At 60.6% G+C, this 14,840-nt stretch overlaps 11 protein-coding genes across 11 annotated transcripts; 6 read left to right on the top strand and 5 right to left on the bottom strand.

Annotated features, from left to right (window-relative positions):
• Positions 1 to 208: 208 nt before the first annotated feature.
• OT_ostta03g03510 (NAD(P)-binding domain) lies at positions 209 to 1,228 on the top strand (the record flags this gene model as incomplete). Its single annotated transcript, XM_003078213.2, has 1 exon — positions 209 to 1,228. One exon carries the CDS (start codon positions 209 to 211, stop codon positions 1,226 to 1,228), a length of 1,020 nt encoding a protein of 339 aa, XP_003078261.2.
• Positions 1,229 to 1,277: 49 nt separating this feature from the next.
• OT_ostta03g03500 (Peptidyl-prolyl cis-trans isomerase,FKBP-type,domain) lies at positions 1,278 to 2,084 on the bottom strand (the record flags this gene model as incomplete). Its single annotated transcript, XM_003078212.2, has 1 exon — positions 1,278 to 2,084. The coding sequence occupies one exon, from the start codon at positions 2,082 to 2,084 to the stop codon at positions 1,278 to 1,280; it is 807 nt and encodes a 268-aa protein (XP_003078260.2).
• Positions 2,085 to 2,105: 21 nt separating this feature from the next.
• OT_ostta03g03490 (SOUL haem-binding protein) lies at positions 2,106 to 2,732 on the top strand (the record flags this gene model as incomplete). Its single annotated transcript, XM_003078211.1, has 1 exon — positions 2,106 to 2,732. The coding sequence occupies one exon, from the start codon at positions 2,106 to 2,108 to the stop codon at positions 2,730 to 2,732; it is 627 nt and encodes a 208-aa protein (XP_003078259.1).
• Positions 2,733 to 2,844: 112 nt separating this feature from the next.
• On the bottom strand, positions 2,845 to 4,488 carry OT_ostta03g03480 (BRCT domain; the record flags this gene model as incomplete). Its single annotated transcript, XM_003078210.2, has 1 exon — positions 2,845 to 4,488. The coding sequence occupies one exon, from the start codon at positions 4,486 to 4,488 to the stop codon at positions 2,845 to 2,847; it is 1,644 nt and encodes a 547-aa protein (XP_003078258.2).
• Positions 4,489 to 4,668: 180 nt separating this feature from the next.
• On the bottom strand, positions 4,669 to 5,058 carry OT_ostta03g03470 (unnamed product; the record flags this gene model as incomplete). The annotated part of the gene is made up of 1 exon (XM_022984811.1): positions 4,669 to 5,058. One exon carries the CDS (start codon positions 5,056 to 5,058, stop codon positions 4,669 to 4,671), a length of 390 nt encoding a protein of 129 aa, XP_022838539.1.
• Positions 5,059 to 5,704: 646 nt separating this feature from the next.
• OT_ostta03g03460 (Concanavalin A-like lectin/glucanases superfamily) lies at positions 5,705 to 7,484 on the top strand (the record flags this gene model as incomplete). The annotated part of the gene is made up of 2 exons (XM_022984810.1): positions 5,705 to 5,849; positions 6,022 to 7,484. The coding sequence occupies 2 exons, from the start codon at positions 5,705 to 5,707 to the stop codon at positions 7,482 to 7,484; spliced, it is 1,608 nt and encodes a 535-aa protein (XP_022838538.1).
• Positions 7,485 to 7,633: 149 nt separating this feature from the next.
• OT_ostta03g03450 (HR-like lesion-inducer) lies at positions 7,634 to 8,128 on the top strand (the record flags this gene model as incomplete). The annotated part of the gene is made up of 1 exon (XM_022984809.1): positions 7,634 to 8,128. One exon carries the CDS (start codon positions 7,634 to 7,636, stop codon positions 8,126 to 8,128), a length of 495 nt encoding a protein of 164 aa, XP_022838537.1.
• A 211-nt stretch (positions 8,129 to 8,339) lies between these two features.
• OT_ostta03g03440 (unnamed product) lies at positions 8,340 to 9,857 on the top strand (the record flags this gene model as incomplete). Its single annotated transcript, XM_022984808.1, has 1 exon — positions 8,340 to 9,857. One exon carries the CDS (start codon positions 8,340 to 8,342, stop codon positions 9,855 to 9,857), a length of 1,518 nt encoding a protein of 505 aa, XP_022838536.1.
• Positions 9,858 to 9,903: 46 nt separating this feature from the next.
• On the bottom strand, positions 9,904 to 11,682 carry OT_ostta03g03430 (Zinc finger, PHD-type, conserved site; the record flags this gene model as incomplete). Its single annotated transcript, XM_022984807.1, has 1 exon — positions 9,904 to 11,682. One exon carries the CDS (start codon positions 11,680 to 11,682, stop codon positions 9,904 to 9,906), a length of 1,779 nt encoding a protein of 592 aa, XP_022838535.1.
• A 520-nt stretch (positions 11,683 to 12,202) lies between these two features.
• On the top strand, positions 12,203 to 12,813 carry OT_ostta03g03420 (Peptidyl-prolyl cis-trans isomerase,FKBP-type,N-terminal; the record flags this gene model as incomplete). The annotated part of the gene is made up of 2 exons (XM_022984806.1): positions 12,203 to 12,325; positions 12,451 to 12,813. The coding sequence occupies 2 exons, from the start codon at positions 12,203 to 12,205 to the stop codon at positions 12,811 to 12,813; spliced, it is 486 nt and encodes a 161-aa protein (XP_022838534.1).
• A 152-nt stretch (positions 12,814 to 12,965) lies between these two features.
• Positions 12,966 to 14,660, bottom strand: OT_ostta03g03410 (Serine/threonine-protein kinase, active site; the record flags this gene model as incomplete). Its single annotated transcript, XM_022984805.1, has 2 exons — positions 12,966 to 14,402; positions 14,625 to 14,660. 2 exons carry the CDS (start codon positions 14,658 to 14,660, stop codon positions 12,966 to 12,968), a joined length of 1,473 nt encoding a protein of 490 aa, XP_022838533.1.
• Positions 14,661 to 14,840: the final 180 nt, after the last annotated feature.

Here is a 14,840-nt window from a genome sequence, read left to right as displayed (position 1 = left end):
TGCGCACCGCTCGCCTCGGCGGCGTTGACCGGCGTCGACGTTTCATTCGCCCGCGCGCTCGACGAGCGCGATGCGCGCGCGATGCGCCGCGGGCGGAGGACGGAGAAAAATTATCGCCGTCGATCGCGCGCGCGACGTTCGGGCGTTCGGTCTCGCGCGCGCGCGTGGACGGTCGACGACGACGCGATGGCGCGCGCGCGCGAGGACGATGGACGCCGCGGCGTCGTCGGCGGACGAGACGGCGCGCGACGGTGGGCTCACCCTGGTCGTCGGCGGCGCGGGACGGGTCGGGAGATTAGTGTGCGAACGTTTGCGGGCGACCGGGAGGGCGGTGCGCGTGGTGACGCGAGACGCGGAGAGCGAGACGGCGCGCGCGCTGCGGGACGCGGGGTGCGAGGTCGTGGGCGGGGACGTCGGAGACGAGGCGTCGATGCGCGCGGCGTTGAGCGGGTGCGAGGGTGGGTGCGTTATCGCGACGTTTGGGGCGCAGCGGATCGGTCGGGTGACGGACGTCGTGACGAATCCGTCGCTGCGGGACGCGAAGCATCCGAGATTTGTAAACTATTTGGGCGTGGCGACGCTCGCGCGGTTATCGAGCGAGGCGGGCGCTAGAAAGTTCGTTCGCGTCACGGGAGCGTCGGTGGGGTATCCGGCGTTTGATTTTATCGCGGTTTTGCTCAACGTCGTGCTGTCGATGACGATTCGATGGCAGCTCGCGGGGGAGATGGCGGTGCGCGCGGCGTGCGAAAAGTCATCGATGAAGTACGTCGTCGTGCGACCGGGAAATCTGGCGGATTTCGAGCGGTGCGACGAGGATGAGAGCGGGAACCGACGCGTTGTTCTCGGAAGCGGTGGGGCTCGCGTGGAGGCGGGGAAGATATCGCGTTGTGACGTGGCGGATGTCATCGTCGAGGCGCTCGAGAGACAAGAGTGTGAAAACGTGACGCTCACCGTCGCGGGCTTGACAAATCCATCGGGCGGCGTGCGAACGGAGCTCTCTTGGGATCCCGCGAAAGGGATGCACTGGCGCACGGTGGAGACTGACGCGACCGTTCGCGAGGGTCGAAGCTACCGCGAAGATTCTATGTGGACGGCGGTGACGCCGGACTCGGATGCACTCAAGGAGAAGGCGCATCGCCGGTATGTCGCAATGTTTCTCGCCCTTCTCGCCGGCATCTTCGTCCTCCTCGCTCGAGGCGTATTTTTGCTCGTGCGTTCGTTCATGTAGTCATTATTCGTTGTAGTGAATCGTGTATTAGTAGTATTACGGAGCAAAATCATCGTATCGCGGACAGTCTAACGTCAAACAAAAGCGTGCGGTTGAAGTCTCGCAACGTCTGGTTGTCCAACACAAAATCCAACGCGCGCTGACCGCCAAAGCTCGACGGCTTCGGCCCGACGCTATATCGCTGCGACTTATCTCGCGAATATCCGAGCTTTTCCTCCAATTCACCCGGGATCTCGATCCTTCGCACGCCGCCGACGCGCATGCCCTGAACCGCTTCCTCGAAAGCCGGAATCGCTTCGCCGGCGCCGAGCGTGAAAACAAACGGCTCGTCCGTCTCTCTCGTGCTCTCGATCTTCTTCGCCTGATACCCCGCGGTGTAGCCGACCCAATCACACACCACGCGCTTCCCCAACCGCGCCTCCGCGCCCTCGCCCACCTTCAAATCCAAGAACCGCAAGCCGCTCTCCGTGCTCACGAAGCGCGCGTCCCCCTCCGCCAGAGCGCTGTTGGAGTCCGAGCACGTCTCGCACCCGCCGTCTTCCTTCGCCCGCGCGCTCGGCGTCAACGCGAGCATCATCGCGAGCGCGAGCGGTGCCGTCGTCACCGCCCGACGCGTCACGCCGAGCGCGTCGTCGGCACTCGGCCGCATCGATCGCGCCAACGACCCGAGTCGCGCCCTTCTCGCGCCGTGCGCCCCGCGCGCGTCGCATCGACCACGCGTCGGCGCGGACGACGACGACGATCCATCGCTCGAGCGCTTCGTCGGCGCGCGAGCGCGCGAGAGGCGCGCGCGCGTCGTCATCGACGCGGTGTTCATCCTCGTCAAAGCGCGTCCCGGAAGTGACGTCAGCGCCATCGTCGCGCGCGAAACGCGACCATGGGCTCGGCGCTCGGACGAATCGCGGAGGAACAACCGCGGTACGAGGTGATGCACGCGCTCGCGCGAGCGGCGTACGAATTGCGGGCGTACGAGGCGTGCTGCGTCGTCGAGACGTCGTACGAGAGCGCGAGAGGAATGGTGCGAGGGGACCAGGGCGGGAGCTTCATGCGTTTGGCCAAGTTCATCGGCGTCATGAGCGCGCCGGCGAACGATCGTCGGGAGAAGATCGCGATGACGTCACCGGTGTTCATGTCGCCGGAGGGGGAAGACGGGGCGGGGCGGTACGTGATGCAATTCGTGTTACCGAAGAGCAAGTTTCCGGGAGGGGCGAGCGAGGCGCCGGCGCCGACGAGCGATGGAGTCGTCGTGAGGGATCTTCCAGCGCGGTACATGGCGGTGCGACGATTCTCGGGACGGATGAATGAGGATTTGGTGATGGAGGAGATGAAAAAGTTGCGAGAGGCGCTGCGGGCGGACGGCGTGCTGCTCGTGAACGGAGAGTCGACGCCGACGCAATACGCGGGGTATAATCCACCGTGGACGCCGGGTCCGATGCGTACGAACGAGGTGATGGTGGAAATTGATCCGTCGTCGATTCCCAAGCTCGAGAGTGCGATGGAGTAGGATCCAGAACCTGTACGTGAATGTGTTGCAATGTTTATGATACGACCCGCACCTGTAATGAATGAATGAAACATTCCGTTCTTATCAAGTTTTACATACGCGTCGCGCAGCGCTAAGTAACTAAAGATTCCGTCGTCGACAGAAACGTCGTACGAACTTCTAGCCATCTAGGATGGTCGCTATGTTTGTTTTCAATTCCGTTTCGCACGGCTTGGACTTCCCGTTTGCGTCCACTCCGAGCGAGCTCTTCGACGTGTAATCGAACGACGTCTACGGCGACGTCAAGTCGCCCTTCCACCGTGTTTTTGGTATCAATAGAGATTAATCGATCGAGGGCATGCAGGAGCGTCGCCGTGTGAACGGAAGCGCTGGCCATAATGGGCTGGCCGGCGCACGATTTCGGCACCGTTTCCGACCCAGACTCCTTCACCGGACTCGCGTACGCTGAAATGGGCATTTGCCAGCTCGCTTTCCCTGGCGCTCGAGCGACGGTTTTCGACGGTGAACGTCCAATGACGGATGTTGATCTTTGAATTTTATTCGTCGCTCGCTTTACCACTTTGCCCGAGCCGCACGCCTTCAAGAGCTGAAACGCCGCGCTTTGCTCTGCGCGAAGTCTATCAATACGATTCTTCTCTCGATCAGCGCGCGCCTTGGACCACTCGTATCTGGTTATAGGATCGAGTGCCTCCAGGACCTCATCCTCGATGTTGGACAGTTGTGAAAGCGTCTGCAAATCTTTTGACGCTTCCTGGGACGCCGCGATTGCCGCCGCCGCCTCTTTACTCGCTCGCCTCGTCATCACTCCACTGTCCACAGACGCTCGCTCGCGCAGCCACGATGGATCCCAGCCGTCATCTCGAATGTTGTGCATCGTCGCATCGACGTTCACACCCTGCGTGTCGACCATGATCCACTCGAGCGCCTGCGCTACGTCCGCAGGCGATGCCTGCGATGACGCAAATTCATGTCGCTTCCATAGATTTCTCGTCCCCTGCACGTCAACTAAGGCCTCGCAAGCGCTCACGGGAACAATCCAACGCTCGTCGAGGATTGATTCCAGCGCGCCGTAAGCCTTGGCCGACATCTTACGAATGTCGGCATCCTTCGTCTTCCTGTCCGCCATTGCGCGAGAGACGCGCTCAAAAACCACTCGAATTGCCCACGTCTCGCGCAATTTCTCCTGCGTCGACACCCCCCCGGTCCCATTCCACGCCGTCTCCACGATGAGATCCACTAAATCCATCTCCGTCGCCTTTCGGCCCTTCCCTCTCCTTGGACTCGTGCGTTTGGTCCCGAGCGGCGCGTGCGCCGAGCAATCCACCAACGCGCCAGCCTTCACGCACGCAGATATCCACGACGCGCGCACGCACATCGTCTCCGGCTCCTTCCCACTCGCGTACCGCTCCCGCGCCTGCGCGTCCATGGCGCCGTAATCCTCCGCGACGTGCACCGTGACGCCCGCGCCGCGCCCGAGAGCGAGCGCGACCGCGCCGCCGTGACGCTCCGCGAGCTCTCGCGCGCGTTTCACCCCTCCCGGGACGAACCCATCGAAGTAAAACGTGTGCTCGGCGAACAAGGACGACGATGCGTCGCTTCCTCTGGACGCGCGAGCGCGCGTGAGAGCGTCGTCGCGACGCGCACGCTTGGTGTTCGAGCGCCCGGTTTCGTTTTCATCGTCGTCGAACGGAGAGTTACGCCGCGCATCGAAGGCTCTCGGGACGGCGATGTCCCGTACGCGACCGCGCCACGGCATCGCTCTGCTGTGACCGCCGCGCGGTCACACGCGCGCGCGGCGGACGGTGACGATTGATGGCGTTCGCGGCGCGCGGCGGACGAGAGACGACAAGCGATTGGGTCATGAGCGACGGTGATTCACGGCGTCGCGTCGTGCGTTGAATCACATGTGCGCGTTCGCGATGATGGTACACTACAATCAATAATCGGGAAGTCCGTAGGTGACGAGCAGGTATAATCCGCCCACCCAGAGCGGTGCGATGAGCAACGCCTCGTTCATGGTAAACGTCGCTTCCTCCTCCTTCGCGTCAAAGTACGCGCTCCGAGCGCTCAGGTAGGCGATGATGTACCATCCCGGCCAGCGTAATCCTCGTCCCCACCACCACGTCTTATTCTTATACTCCAAGTACCCGTCGCCGTCGCCCGCCTTTTTGTGCGCCTCGGAGAGCGCCAACCACGCGCGTTGATTCAATTTGTACTCCCTCGGCACCAGTCGTTCCACCTTGGACATCTCCGTGATCGCCGTCGCGGTATCGCCGTTCGCCAACGCGGCCTCGCCTCGCTTCAACGCCGCCTTCGCGAGCGCCATCGTCTCCGCGTCCCGCTCCGCCGGCAGGAGCGACGCGAGCCATCGCGTCGAACCCACGCCCACGTCCTCGTCCCGATCGCCATCGGTCGCGTCGCGGACTCGGTGAGCCACGGAAACGCGACGAGTTCCCCGATCGCGAGCGCGCACTTCCCCGCGAGCGCCGCGCGTCGACCGAACACCGCGTCATCGACGCCGTCCGTCTACGCCGCGCCCGTCATCGTTCGCCCCCGTCGCCGCCCCTCGCCCTCGCGCCCGTCGTCCGCCGTCCACGGGCGTCGACGCCTGACGTCGTCCGCGCGCCGCGCGCATCGTCCCCGACGCGTCGCCGAGCGCCGTTCGCTCGCCCGCGTCGTCCCCGTCGGCGTCGTCATCGCACGACCACGCGTGGACCAATCACAGTCGAGATCTGATCGCACGCGACCCAATCAGATCGCACCCAACAGACGCCACGACCCAATCACATCGCACCCAACAGACGCCACGACCCAATCACGTGCGAGGACACGGTCTCCACGACCCAATCACGTGCGAGGACGCACGCTCCACGACCCAATCACGTGCGAGGACGCGCCGGGAGCCAATCACATCGCGCGCGTGACGCCACCCCACGCGCGCCGCGACCGCACAGGACGACGCGACGGCGACGATGGCGAAGGCGACGACCGTGATCGCCCTCGCGTGCGCCGCGCTCGCGTCGAGCGCGTCGAGCGCGGACGCGCTCAAGCTCGCGGAGACGTTCGACGACGGCGCGCTCGGGGGATGGACGCACACGGGGGCGGAGAAATACGGCGGTGCGTGCGCGGCGAGCGATGGGTGGGCGAGCGCGCGGGCGATCTCCGCGACGGGATCTCGGCGGCGTCGGTGGGACGCGGCGCGACGTAGGACGGACGCGAGTACGGTGATGGGGTGGGAAGTGACGCGCGAGACTGACGGGGGGCGAACGATGGGTTTCACGACGCGTAGGGAAGGCGATCGCGAAGAAGGCGAAGGACACGGATGACTACGGGTTGTACTTTCCGAAGGAGGCGCAGCACTACGGCGTGTCCAAGGCTGCGTCGTCCACGATCGATCCCGCGAACGGTTTCGCGGTTCAGTTCGAAGCGAGGCAAGAGGAAGGCCTGGAGTGCGGTGGGGCGTACCTGAAGTACCTCGAGGCGGACACGTTCGACGCGGAGAAGTTTGACGGCGAGACGCCGTACGTGCTCATGTTCGGCCCGGATAAGTGCGGGTCCACGAACAAGGTGCACGTCATCTTCAAGCATAAGTCGCCGAGCGGTGAGATTGAAGAGAAGCACCTGAAGAATCCGCCGCGCATGCCGACGGATGAGAAGGTGCACCTCTACTCCCTCTCTGTCAAGGCGGATAACACGTATGAGGTCAGCATCGACGGTAAGTCGGAGCGCACGGGGTCTTTGTTCGAGGATTTCGAACCGCCGTTCAACCCGCCGACGGAGATCGATGATCCGGACGATACGAAGCCGGAAGACTGGGTCGACGAAGCCAAGATCGCGGATCCAAAGGCGAAGAAGCCGGAAGACTGGGACGAAGACGCCCCGGCGACAATTCCGGATGAAACCGCCGTCAAGCCGGAAGACTGGCTCGATGACGAACCAAAGGAAGTCGAGGACGACGAGGCCGTCATCCCGGAAGACTGGGACGTCGACGAAGACGGCGACTGGGAAGCCCCGATGATCCCCAACCCGAAGTGCGCCGAGGTCTCTGGCTGCGGCGAGTGGGAACGCCCGACTATCCCGAACCCTGAGTACAAGGGCAAGTGGTACGCGCCGATGATCGACAACCCGGCGTACAAGGGCGAGTGGAAGCCGAAGCAAATCCCGAACCCGAAGTACTACAAGGATGAAACGCCGCTCGCCAACATTGGCAAGATTGGTGGCGTTGGTGTCGAAATTTGGACCATGTCTAAGGGCTTGGTTCTCGACAACATTGTTGCCGACGAAGACATCGAAGCCGTCACCGCTTTCGGCAAGGACGCCTTCGAAGCTAAGTCCGCGAGCGTTTCAGCCGCCGTCGAAGCTCGGGAAGAAGAAAAGCGCAAAGAAGAGGAGGCTGGGTCGAAGTCTCCGATCGGTCTCGACTTCTTCGCCGGCCTCGCGAACAAGATTCCGGGTAAGCCTGGTGAGTTGGCGCAATCCTTCATGGACAGGTGCGCGGACAACGCCGTCATCTACTACCTCGTCTTCTTCGCTATTCCGCTCATCCTGATCGCGCTCACCATCGGTGCGAATTTCATGCGCGCGTCGCCGGAAGAAAAGAAGAAGAAGGCCACGCAAGCCAAGGCGGCGGCAAAGAAGAAGGATGACGACATCCAAGAGGACGACGATAACGAGGGCGACGAAAACGAACCTCCGGTCGAAGAAGAAGCCGAGAAGACGCCAAGCAAGCGTCGCACCAAGCGCTTGTCGTAAGCGCGATACGAAGTATGTCATAAAACGCCAGACATCCGACTTAACGCTCCAGCTCCAGATCAGCTCGCAACGAAAAAAGTCAAACGCCCCAACAACCAACCGTCTCGGAAAGGTCAGCCCCGCCTCACTCCCCGACTCTCCCGTCCGTCATGGCCGTCACCGCCATCATCGGTCGCGTCCTCTTCTCCTTCGTCTTTCTCTTATCCGCGTTGGAGAAGTACCGCGCCTTACGCGTCGACGGCGCCGACGCGGCGGTCGTCCGCGCGGTCGCCCCGGCGCTTCGAGCCATGAAGACGATCGTCAACGACAACGCAGGCATCGATCTGTGCGCGCTCATGCCGAGCGATTACGCGAGCGTGAATATAGCGACATGGGTTGAACTTCTCGGTGCGTCTCTGTTCGCGTGCGGGTACGCGCTGGGAGCGAAGATGCTGTTGCTGTTCACCGTGTGCGTGACGCCGATCATGCACCCGTTCTGGCGCCGAGCGGGCGAGAGCGCGTCGATCGAGGACGAAGCCGCGATCGGGGTGGAGATGATCATGTTCTTTAAGAATGTGGCGCTCGCGGGCGCGCTGGTGTTCTGGTTGGCGATGCGATCGGAGCTGAGCGAGGAGCGGCAGCGACGAAAGGCAAAGCGCGCGTGAGTCGTCCGAAAGACGGAAGACAAAGACGAGAAACGACGCGATAATTTTAGCCCCCGCGCGCGGAGACGATGACGACGCGCGCTCGTAGTGATGTGAACGAAACAAACGTGTGAAAACGCCTCGAGGCGAAGCCCCCCGTCAACAGTAAGCCAGTCCAACGCAGTCGACGCATTTCGCGCCACTTCACGTCCGCAACCTCGCGTCGGGCGTCATGCGGGGCGCGCGCGAGCGCGTGGTAACGACATTCGTCATCACCATCGCGCTTGTCGCCAGCGCGAGCGCGCAGGCGACGAACAGAGCCGACGCGTTCGCCATTGCAGGCGAGCGAAACGACACCGTGCTCCCGCTCCCGAAGTCGATTCCCTCCGTGAAGTACGCGGAGATGGAGATGAAGCTCATGTCGACCACGCGACCGCACGTACTAGGGGTGTTTCCGAGCGAGACGTCGTCGTACTGCGAGCGGTCGAGCGTTAAAGGGGACTGGAGGCGATTCGCGCGAGTGCTCGATTTCGCCGGAAAGGCGACGGAGGAGGGCGAGACGGAGCCGCCGACGGTGTGGGAGGCCACGCACGAGGGAAAGGAGGTGTCGAGAATCGTCGAGGTGAAGTGCTCGCGGACGACGCGGCAGCTCGCGAAGCGACTGAGTTGCGGGTTCATCGCGGTTGCGAAGAACAATGACATGGCGGTTTTCCCAGGTAACTCGAGCGACGGTTCGGCGCTCGCGGGATGGTTGAGCGATGAGCTGACAGGGTACGATGATATAGAGGTACTGAAGACGAGGCACGAGGTGACGGAGTTCGTGGAGCGAAATGAAACTGTCGTGCGCGCGATTATATTGGAAGAGACGCCGTGGTTGAAGACGCTGTCGTTCTCAGGTAAAGTGGCCGTCGCGCGAGCGTCCTCGCTTGTGGGCTCCAAATATTTACACGGTCTATCGTACTATCGAACGGGAATGGGTTGTTTGTTGTTCGTCCCGGACATAGAGCGCATGAACGACGAGGATCGATCAAAGCGAGTCGATGTGCGGATCATTGAACGCAAGAACAATACGTTGAATTTCTATGACGTCGCCGAGGCGATAATCAACGCCGAACTAGAAATCGGATACACAGCCATGGTTGAGTCGGCAATCGATGTTGATTGCGCGAACGCGGTGTGGACGCTAGCCTCAAATTCGATTCATCCCGAGTATGCGCTGGCGGATGAATCAGACGAGGAGTCAGAATCATACAAAGTTATAGCGCCGCCAAAAGCGTGGGATATCATTAAAGGCGACTTGCTTGACTTGTTGGATGGGCACGGAAAGGGCGATAAAACGTTGGTACCTAAGCAATGGTTGTGCGGTCTTGCCGGTCTCACCGCAGCGCATCGCGACGTTGCAAACGAATTCGCTGAGGCCGCGACGGACTTGGCAGAACTTGAGACACTTCGAAAGGAAAACCTCGCGCTTCGACAACGGAACGCCGTGCTAGAACGCGAAGTAGCCAGGTGCGACTCGTCAAGAGGACCGAGGGCTCCCCGTGGTTCAGCTCGTTTGCCGAAGGCTAAACCAGCAGGGTGGGGATTTGAGGACGCGAATGAGCGGAGTCCGCCTATCCCCAGAGTGGAACGTCCTGAGAGAGACGTTGTGGAAGAAATAATCGATGAAGAAGAGCAGGCAATGGAAGAAACGGCAACTGTCGACGATTATCGGGACGCTTCCAGCGTACCAGTGAGAGATGAATTGTAAAACATGTTTATCATTGAAACAATTAATCATGACTTTCCCACCTCATTTATTTTGCCTGGTCCTGGCTCGCGCTGAACAAGAGGGCCGCTTCGGCTTCAGCGTCTTGGCTCGTCATCGGGAAATTTGGCCAGATAGCGGCCGGCTGAGACGCATCGGGCGTGATGGTTTCCGTAGGAGATGACTGGGACATACCCAGTGTAATCGTTCTGGCGTTTCGAGCTTCTTGCGCGTCACGCGGACAACGAGGACGCATCGGGACCGGTTTTCCAACGACATGACTTGTAGGCGTAGGAGCAGCTGACGCAAAACCACCCAGCATCGATGGCATCCCAGAAGCCAAACCGGAGAACATGGACATCGTGGGAAAGAAGCCTGTCGGGTTCGCCCGTTGAGGTGTCGGTCGTCCACAAATGGCCTCGCGCCATGATGGGATTTTGAGCAAACCATCCGCGGCGAGACGTACCCTAACGTCGTCGCTTACCAAAAGAGCTCCAACCACGTCGTTTAGACCGGTTTTGATTATCGATTCACGCGCCGCGGTGCCATGTGTACAGGCGAGATCGTGGAGGAGTCTGCAAACATTCAAGTAAATCGTATGCTGATCGAAAGACGGGTCAAGAGACTCATAGAGTCTGTTCGCAATACTCTCCAGACTTTCGAGTTCAGATTCATAAGAGGCTCGCTGTTGAGTCGTTGACACCGAAAGAGGCCGTGTTCGAGCTATCGGTTGCGAAGGCGGTCGCTGCTTCTTCGAAGACGGTCGCTGCTTCTGCGGTTTTTTTAGCGTCAATATTGGAGCCGCGGGAACACGGTTGTGAGTCAATAAAGGAGCCGCAGGTACATTTTGCGGTTCATGCAAGTCCAGCAACGAGCCAAGCTGACTCAGAGGGCCAACCATGCCTCCAGTTTCAAACGGAAAGAGAACGTCCGACATTTGTTGAGAATCGAAAAGTGGTTTTGACTTTCGCACGCCACTTCGAGAGCGGCCACTGCGCGATCGCCTCGCGCCCTTTTCAGCGATTTGTGAACATGGATGCGTTCGTGTTTCATCTTCCGGCTCGTCTCTTCCAGACAATTTGGCCAGATCCTTCGACGGGCGCGGTCGTGAACTGCGGCGCAGCGAAACCTCCGATGTCGTTTGCTCTTTTTCCACCTGCATTTGTTGCTTTTCCTTCTCCTCATCCTGTTGCGCTCTTTCGTCTTCTGATTCTTCGCCCTTCTCATATTGTTCATGCTTTTCTTGTTCTTCAGTCTGCTGCTTTGGCGCGTATCTGCGCGTGGCACGCGTGGGAAGCTCGCGAGTGGCAGCGTGCGCTAACGTCGAGAGCCAAGCCGCGGGACCGCTCTTTGATACCTGTCGAGCCGACGAACCAGACTTTGCGGAGTTTTCAGATTTTCCGGACTTCCCGGAGGATCTGAAATGTCGTTTATTCTTGATATTTTTCCCCTGCCTCGTATTCGAATCGTTGCGCGCTCGTTTACCTGTGTTCACTCGCTTCTCTGCGGCTCGCATCGCTGAGGAGTCGTTGTCAAATGGTCTCGAGTACACCCGCCGGCGACCGACTTTCTTCACCTCTGTGCCCTTCGACAGCTTCACCTCGGCTCTGCTCGGTACCGTCTTTGGCGTTGTATCCTTCTCACGACACGTCGGACACGCGTACGTCTCGCCGCTCAAAGCTCTGCATTCATTTTCTTCTTCGCATTGATGGTGCGTGAATCGATGACAGTAATCGCACGGGATCCAATACGCAACCTTCTCTCCTTCCGCCCCCCTCTTGAACGTCGATTCACACCACGCGCACCACCATCCTCGCTTGTAAATCATCCCTATGAGCGCGTCGTCACGCGTCGTCAATCTCTTTTCTCTCGTCGATTCGTCCTCCGCGTCGCGTCTCGCCTCGTCTCGCGTCGAGACGCACCGCACGCGTTACACAAATCCAACAGCTTCCCGGATCGTTCATCTTTCCACCCCTTCCGCCACATCGGCGTATCCTACATCGACGACATCACACGTCTCGTCAGTCCGAGCACGCCGCGACGATCCTCCCTCGCGTCACCGCGACGCGTCTCCGCGCGCGCGTCCGCGCGCGTCGCCTCCCGCGCGCGCGCGCACCGACGTCCCGCATCCCCCGCACGTCTTCACCGCGCCCCCCCCCCGCGTGTCGTCCTTCTTCTTTTTCATCTCCCGCGACGTTCGCGTCGACCTGTGCCATCGTCGTCGCCGCGAGCCGTCGTCGATCGTCGGCGTCTCGGACCGAGCGACGATTCGTCTTCACCCCTTTTTCCGATCGATCGCGATCGATCGCGTCGACGCGCGCGCGCGTCACACCGCGTCGAGCGAACGGATGACCACGCGGGGAGGACGTCGATCGACGCGTCGCGTGATCGCGGCGACCGTCGTGGCCGCGTTCGCCGCGTTCGCGGGCGCGTTCGCGGGGGCAAAGGAGGATGGATTGGCCTACCTCGAGGTGCGATCGAGGGGAGATCTTCGCGTGATGCGTCGATCGAACGACGCGATGGGACGGAAACGACGATGCGGGCGAGGAGAGAGATGATTGACGACGATGCGGGCGCGATGAACGACGCGACGCAGGCGAATAAGCTCAAGGAGGGCGTCACGACGCTCGCGAGCGGATTGCAGTATCGCGTGTTGAAGAGCGGCCCGGCGGACGGTCCTTCGCCGTCGAAGTCGACGCGATGCAAGTGTCATTACTCGGGGCGAACGATCGAAGGCGAAGAGTTTGACTCGTCGTATAAGCGCGGTGAACCGACGACGTTCGCGCCGAATCAGGTCATCTCGGGCTGGACCGAGGCCATGCAATTGATGAAGGAAGGCGACAAGTGGGAGCTCGTCATCCCGAGCGAGCTCGCCTATGGCCGAAGCTCGCCGACGCCTCTGATCAAACCAGACTCCGTGCTCGTGTTCGACATGGAGCTCGTCAAGGTTGGCGCGTGATCGGACCGTGATGAATAGTCCCGCGCGCATCGTTCTGCACTTATGATGGAATAGCAAAGATTTCTCCTTTTTTTATGAAATGAAACGTTTTCGACTATAAATACAGCCGAAGTGAGATTCGGCTTGCGCACATCGTCCATGAATGCTTATGCTTACTTAGACGACATCATGGCGATAAATTCGTTGAAGTCGATGCAACCATCACCGTCCGTGTCGGCGCTCTTGATGAGGCTGCCGATGTCACCCAAGTTGGCCCGTTCAACGTCCGTCATCTTCTTGAAGGCTTCCTCAAACTCTTGTACCGTGATCGAACCGTCGCCGTCCTTATCGAAGTAATCGAAAGCGCGTCGAACGGCATCGTTTGATTGTTGCTTGGACGTCGCGAGCGTCGCCGCGATGAACTCTTCGTAATCAAGCTCGCCGCTTCCGTCAATGTCAATTGTCTTCATGATGGCTCTGAGTTCTTCCATCGCTGGTCCGGCCGACTTGAGCTTCAAGCCCTGACGAAGTTCGTCGATGGAGATGGTACCAGAGCCATCGGTGTCGAAGCTCTTGAAGAGCTCCTTCAAGCCAGCGACCTCGTCCGAGGTCATGGTCTTTGCCATGGCCATGAGACCCATCTTCTTGAACTTCGTCATACCGGCAAAGTTCTTGAAGCGCTTGAACACGGTGTTGTCCAGCTTGGTCTTCGGCGCGACGTTCGGATCGGCCACCCACGGATGCTTCAGCACCTGAGCCGCCGTCATACGTTTCGACGGATCCGATTGCAGCATGCCAGAGATGAGCTCCTTGGCTTCGCTACTGATTTTCGGCCACGGGTCGCTGTCGAGATCGAGCGAGCCCTGCAAGATGGCGTCGAAAATGCCTTGCTCGGTTTGCGCCCAGAAAGGCGGAACGCCGGAGAGAAGGATGTAAAGGATGACACCGCACGACCAGATGTCGGCCTCGCGGCCGTATCTGCGACGGAGCACCTCCGGAGCGACGTAGTACGGGCTCCCGACAAGATCAACGAAGACTTGGTTATCGCGGAAGAACGTAGACAAACCAAAGTCGATGGCGCACACCGGCGAATCCCGATCCTTCGTCTTGAGAACGAAGTTTTCGGGCTTCAAATCGCGGTGCATGACGCTGAGCTCGTGGCAGTACTCCACAGTCTCAACGATGGTGCGCAAGGTCTCGGACGCGTCCTTCTCGCTGTACTTGCCCTTTTCAACAATGCGATCGAAGAGTTCACCGCCAGAAAGGAGCTCCATGACGATGTAAACGTGCTTATTGCCTTCGTACGCACCGACGAGTTCGACGACGCGATTATCACCGGAGAGGTGATGAAGGATTCTCACCTCATTTCTCACCTCTTCGATGTCCTCGGCGTTTTGCAACTGCCGCTTGGAGATCGCCTTGCACGCGCACTTACGCCCAGTCGCCTTCTCCGTGACCAAGAACGTCGTCCCAAACTGACCCCGACCCAGTTCATCGTGGAATTCGAACAGATCGTTCACGTCCGGGGTTTCCCGTCCGAGCACGCTCGACGGCCGCGCCGTCTTCCCCACCGGGTTCGCCTTTCCCGTCCGCTCATTCTTCTCCTTGTACTATCCGCGCGAGCGATCGTCACCGTCAGTCTTCCCACGCTCGCGCATCGCATCATCATCGCCGTCCTCACGCCTCTCCCGTCCTCGCCCTCGCGTCCGCGTCGGCGCGCGTTCCACTCGACGCGTCCGCCGCGCGCATCGTGTCAGAATTCCACAATCCATTCGCGATCGCGATCGTCGCTCTCGCCCCCCCTCTCCCACCGCGCGCGCGCCGCGACGCACCGGCGCGTCCTCCGGGGTCGATCCGCACGCCCCCATCGTTCGCGGGCGGTTCACGCGTCGACGTGTGCGACGCGCGCGCGCGACGGCCGCGGCCATTCGATCGTTCCCCGAGCGCGCGCGAGGGACAGTTTCACCAGTCGTGACTCGTCGACAGACACACGTCGATCGATCGACGACGATCGACGCCCGCGCGACGCCGCGCCAGAGCTCGGGATG

Source organism: Ostreococcus tauri (assembly GCF_000214015.3).
Source record: "Ostreococcus tauri WGS project CAID00000000 data, contig chromosome 03, whole genome shotgun sequence".
NCBI classification, from domain to species: Eukaryota; Viridiplantae; Chlorophyta; class Mamiellophyceae; order Mamiellales; family Bathycoccaceae; genus Ostreococcus; species Ostreococcus tauri.
This window is presented reverse-complemented; position numbering and strand designations above follow the sequence as displayed.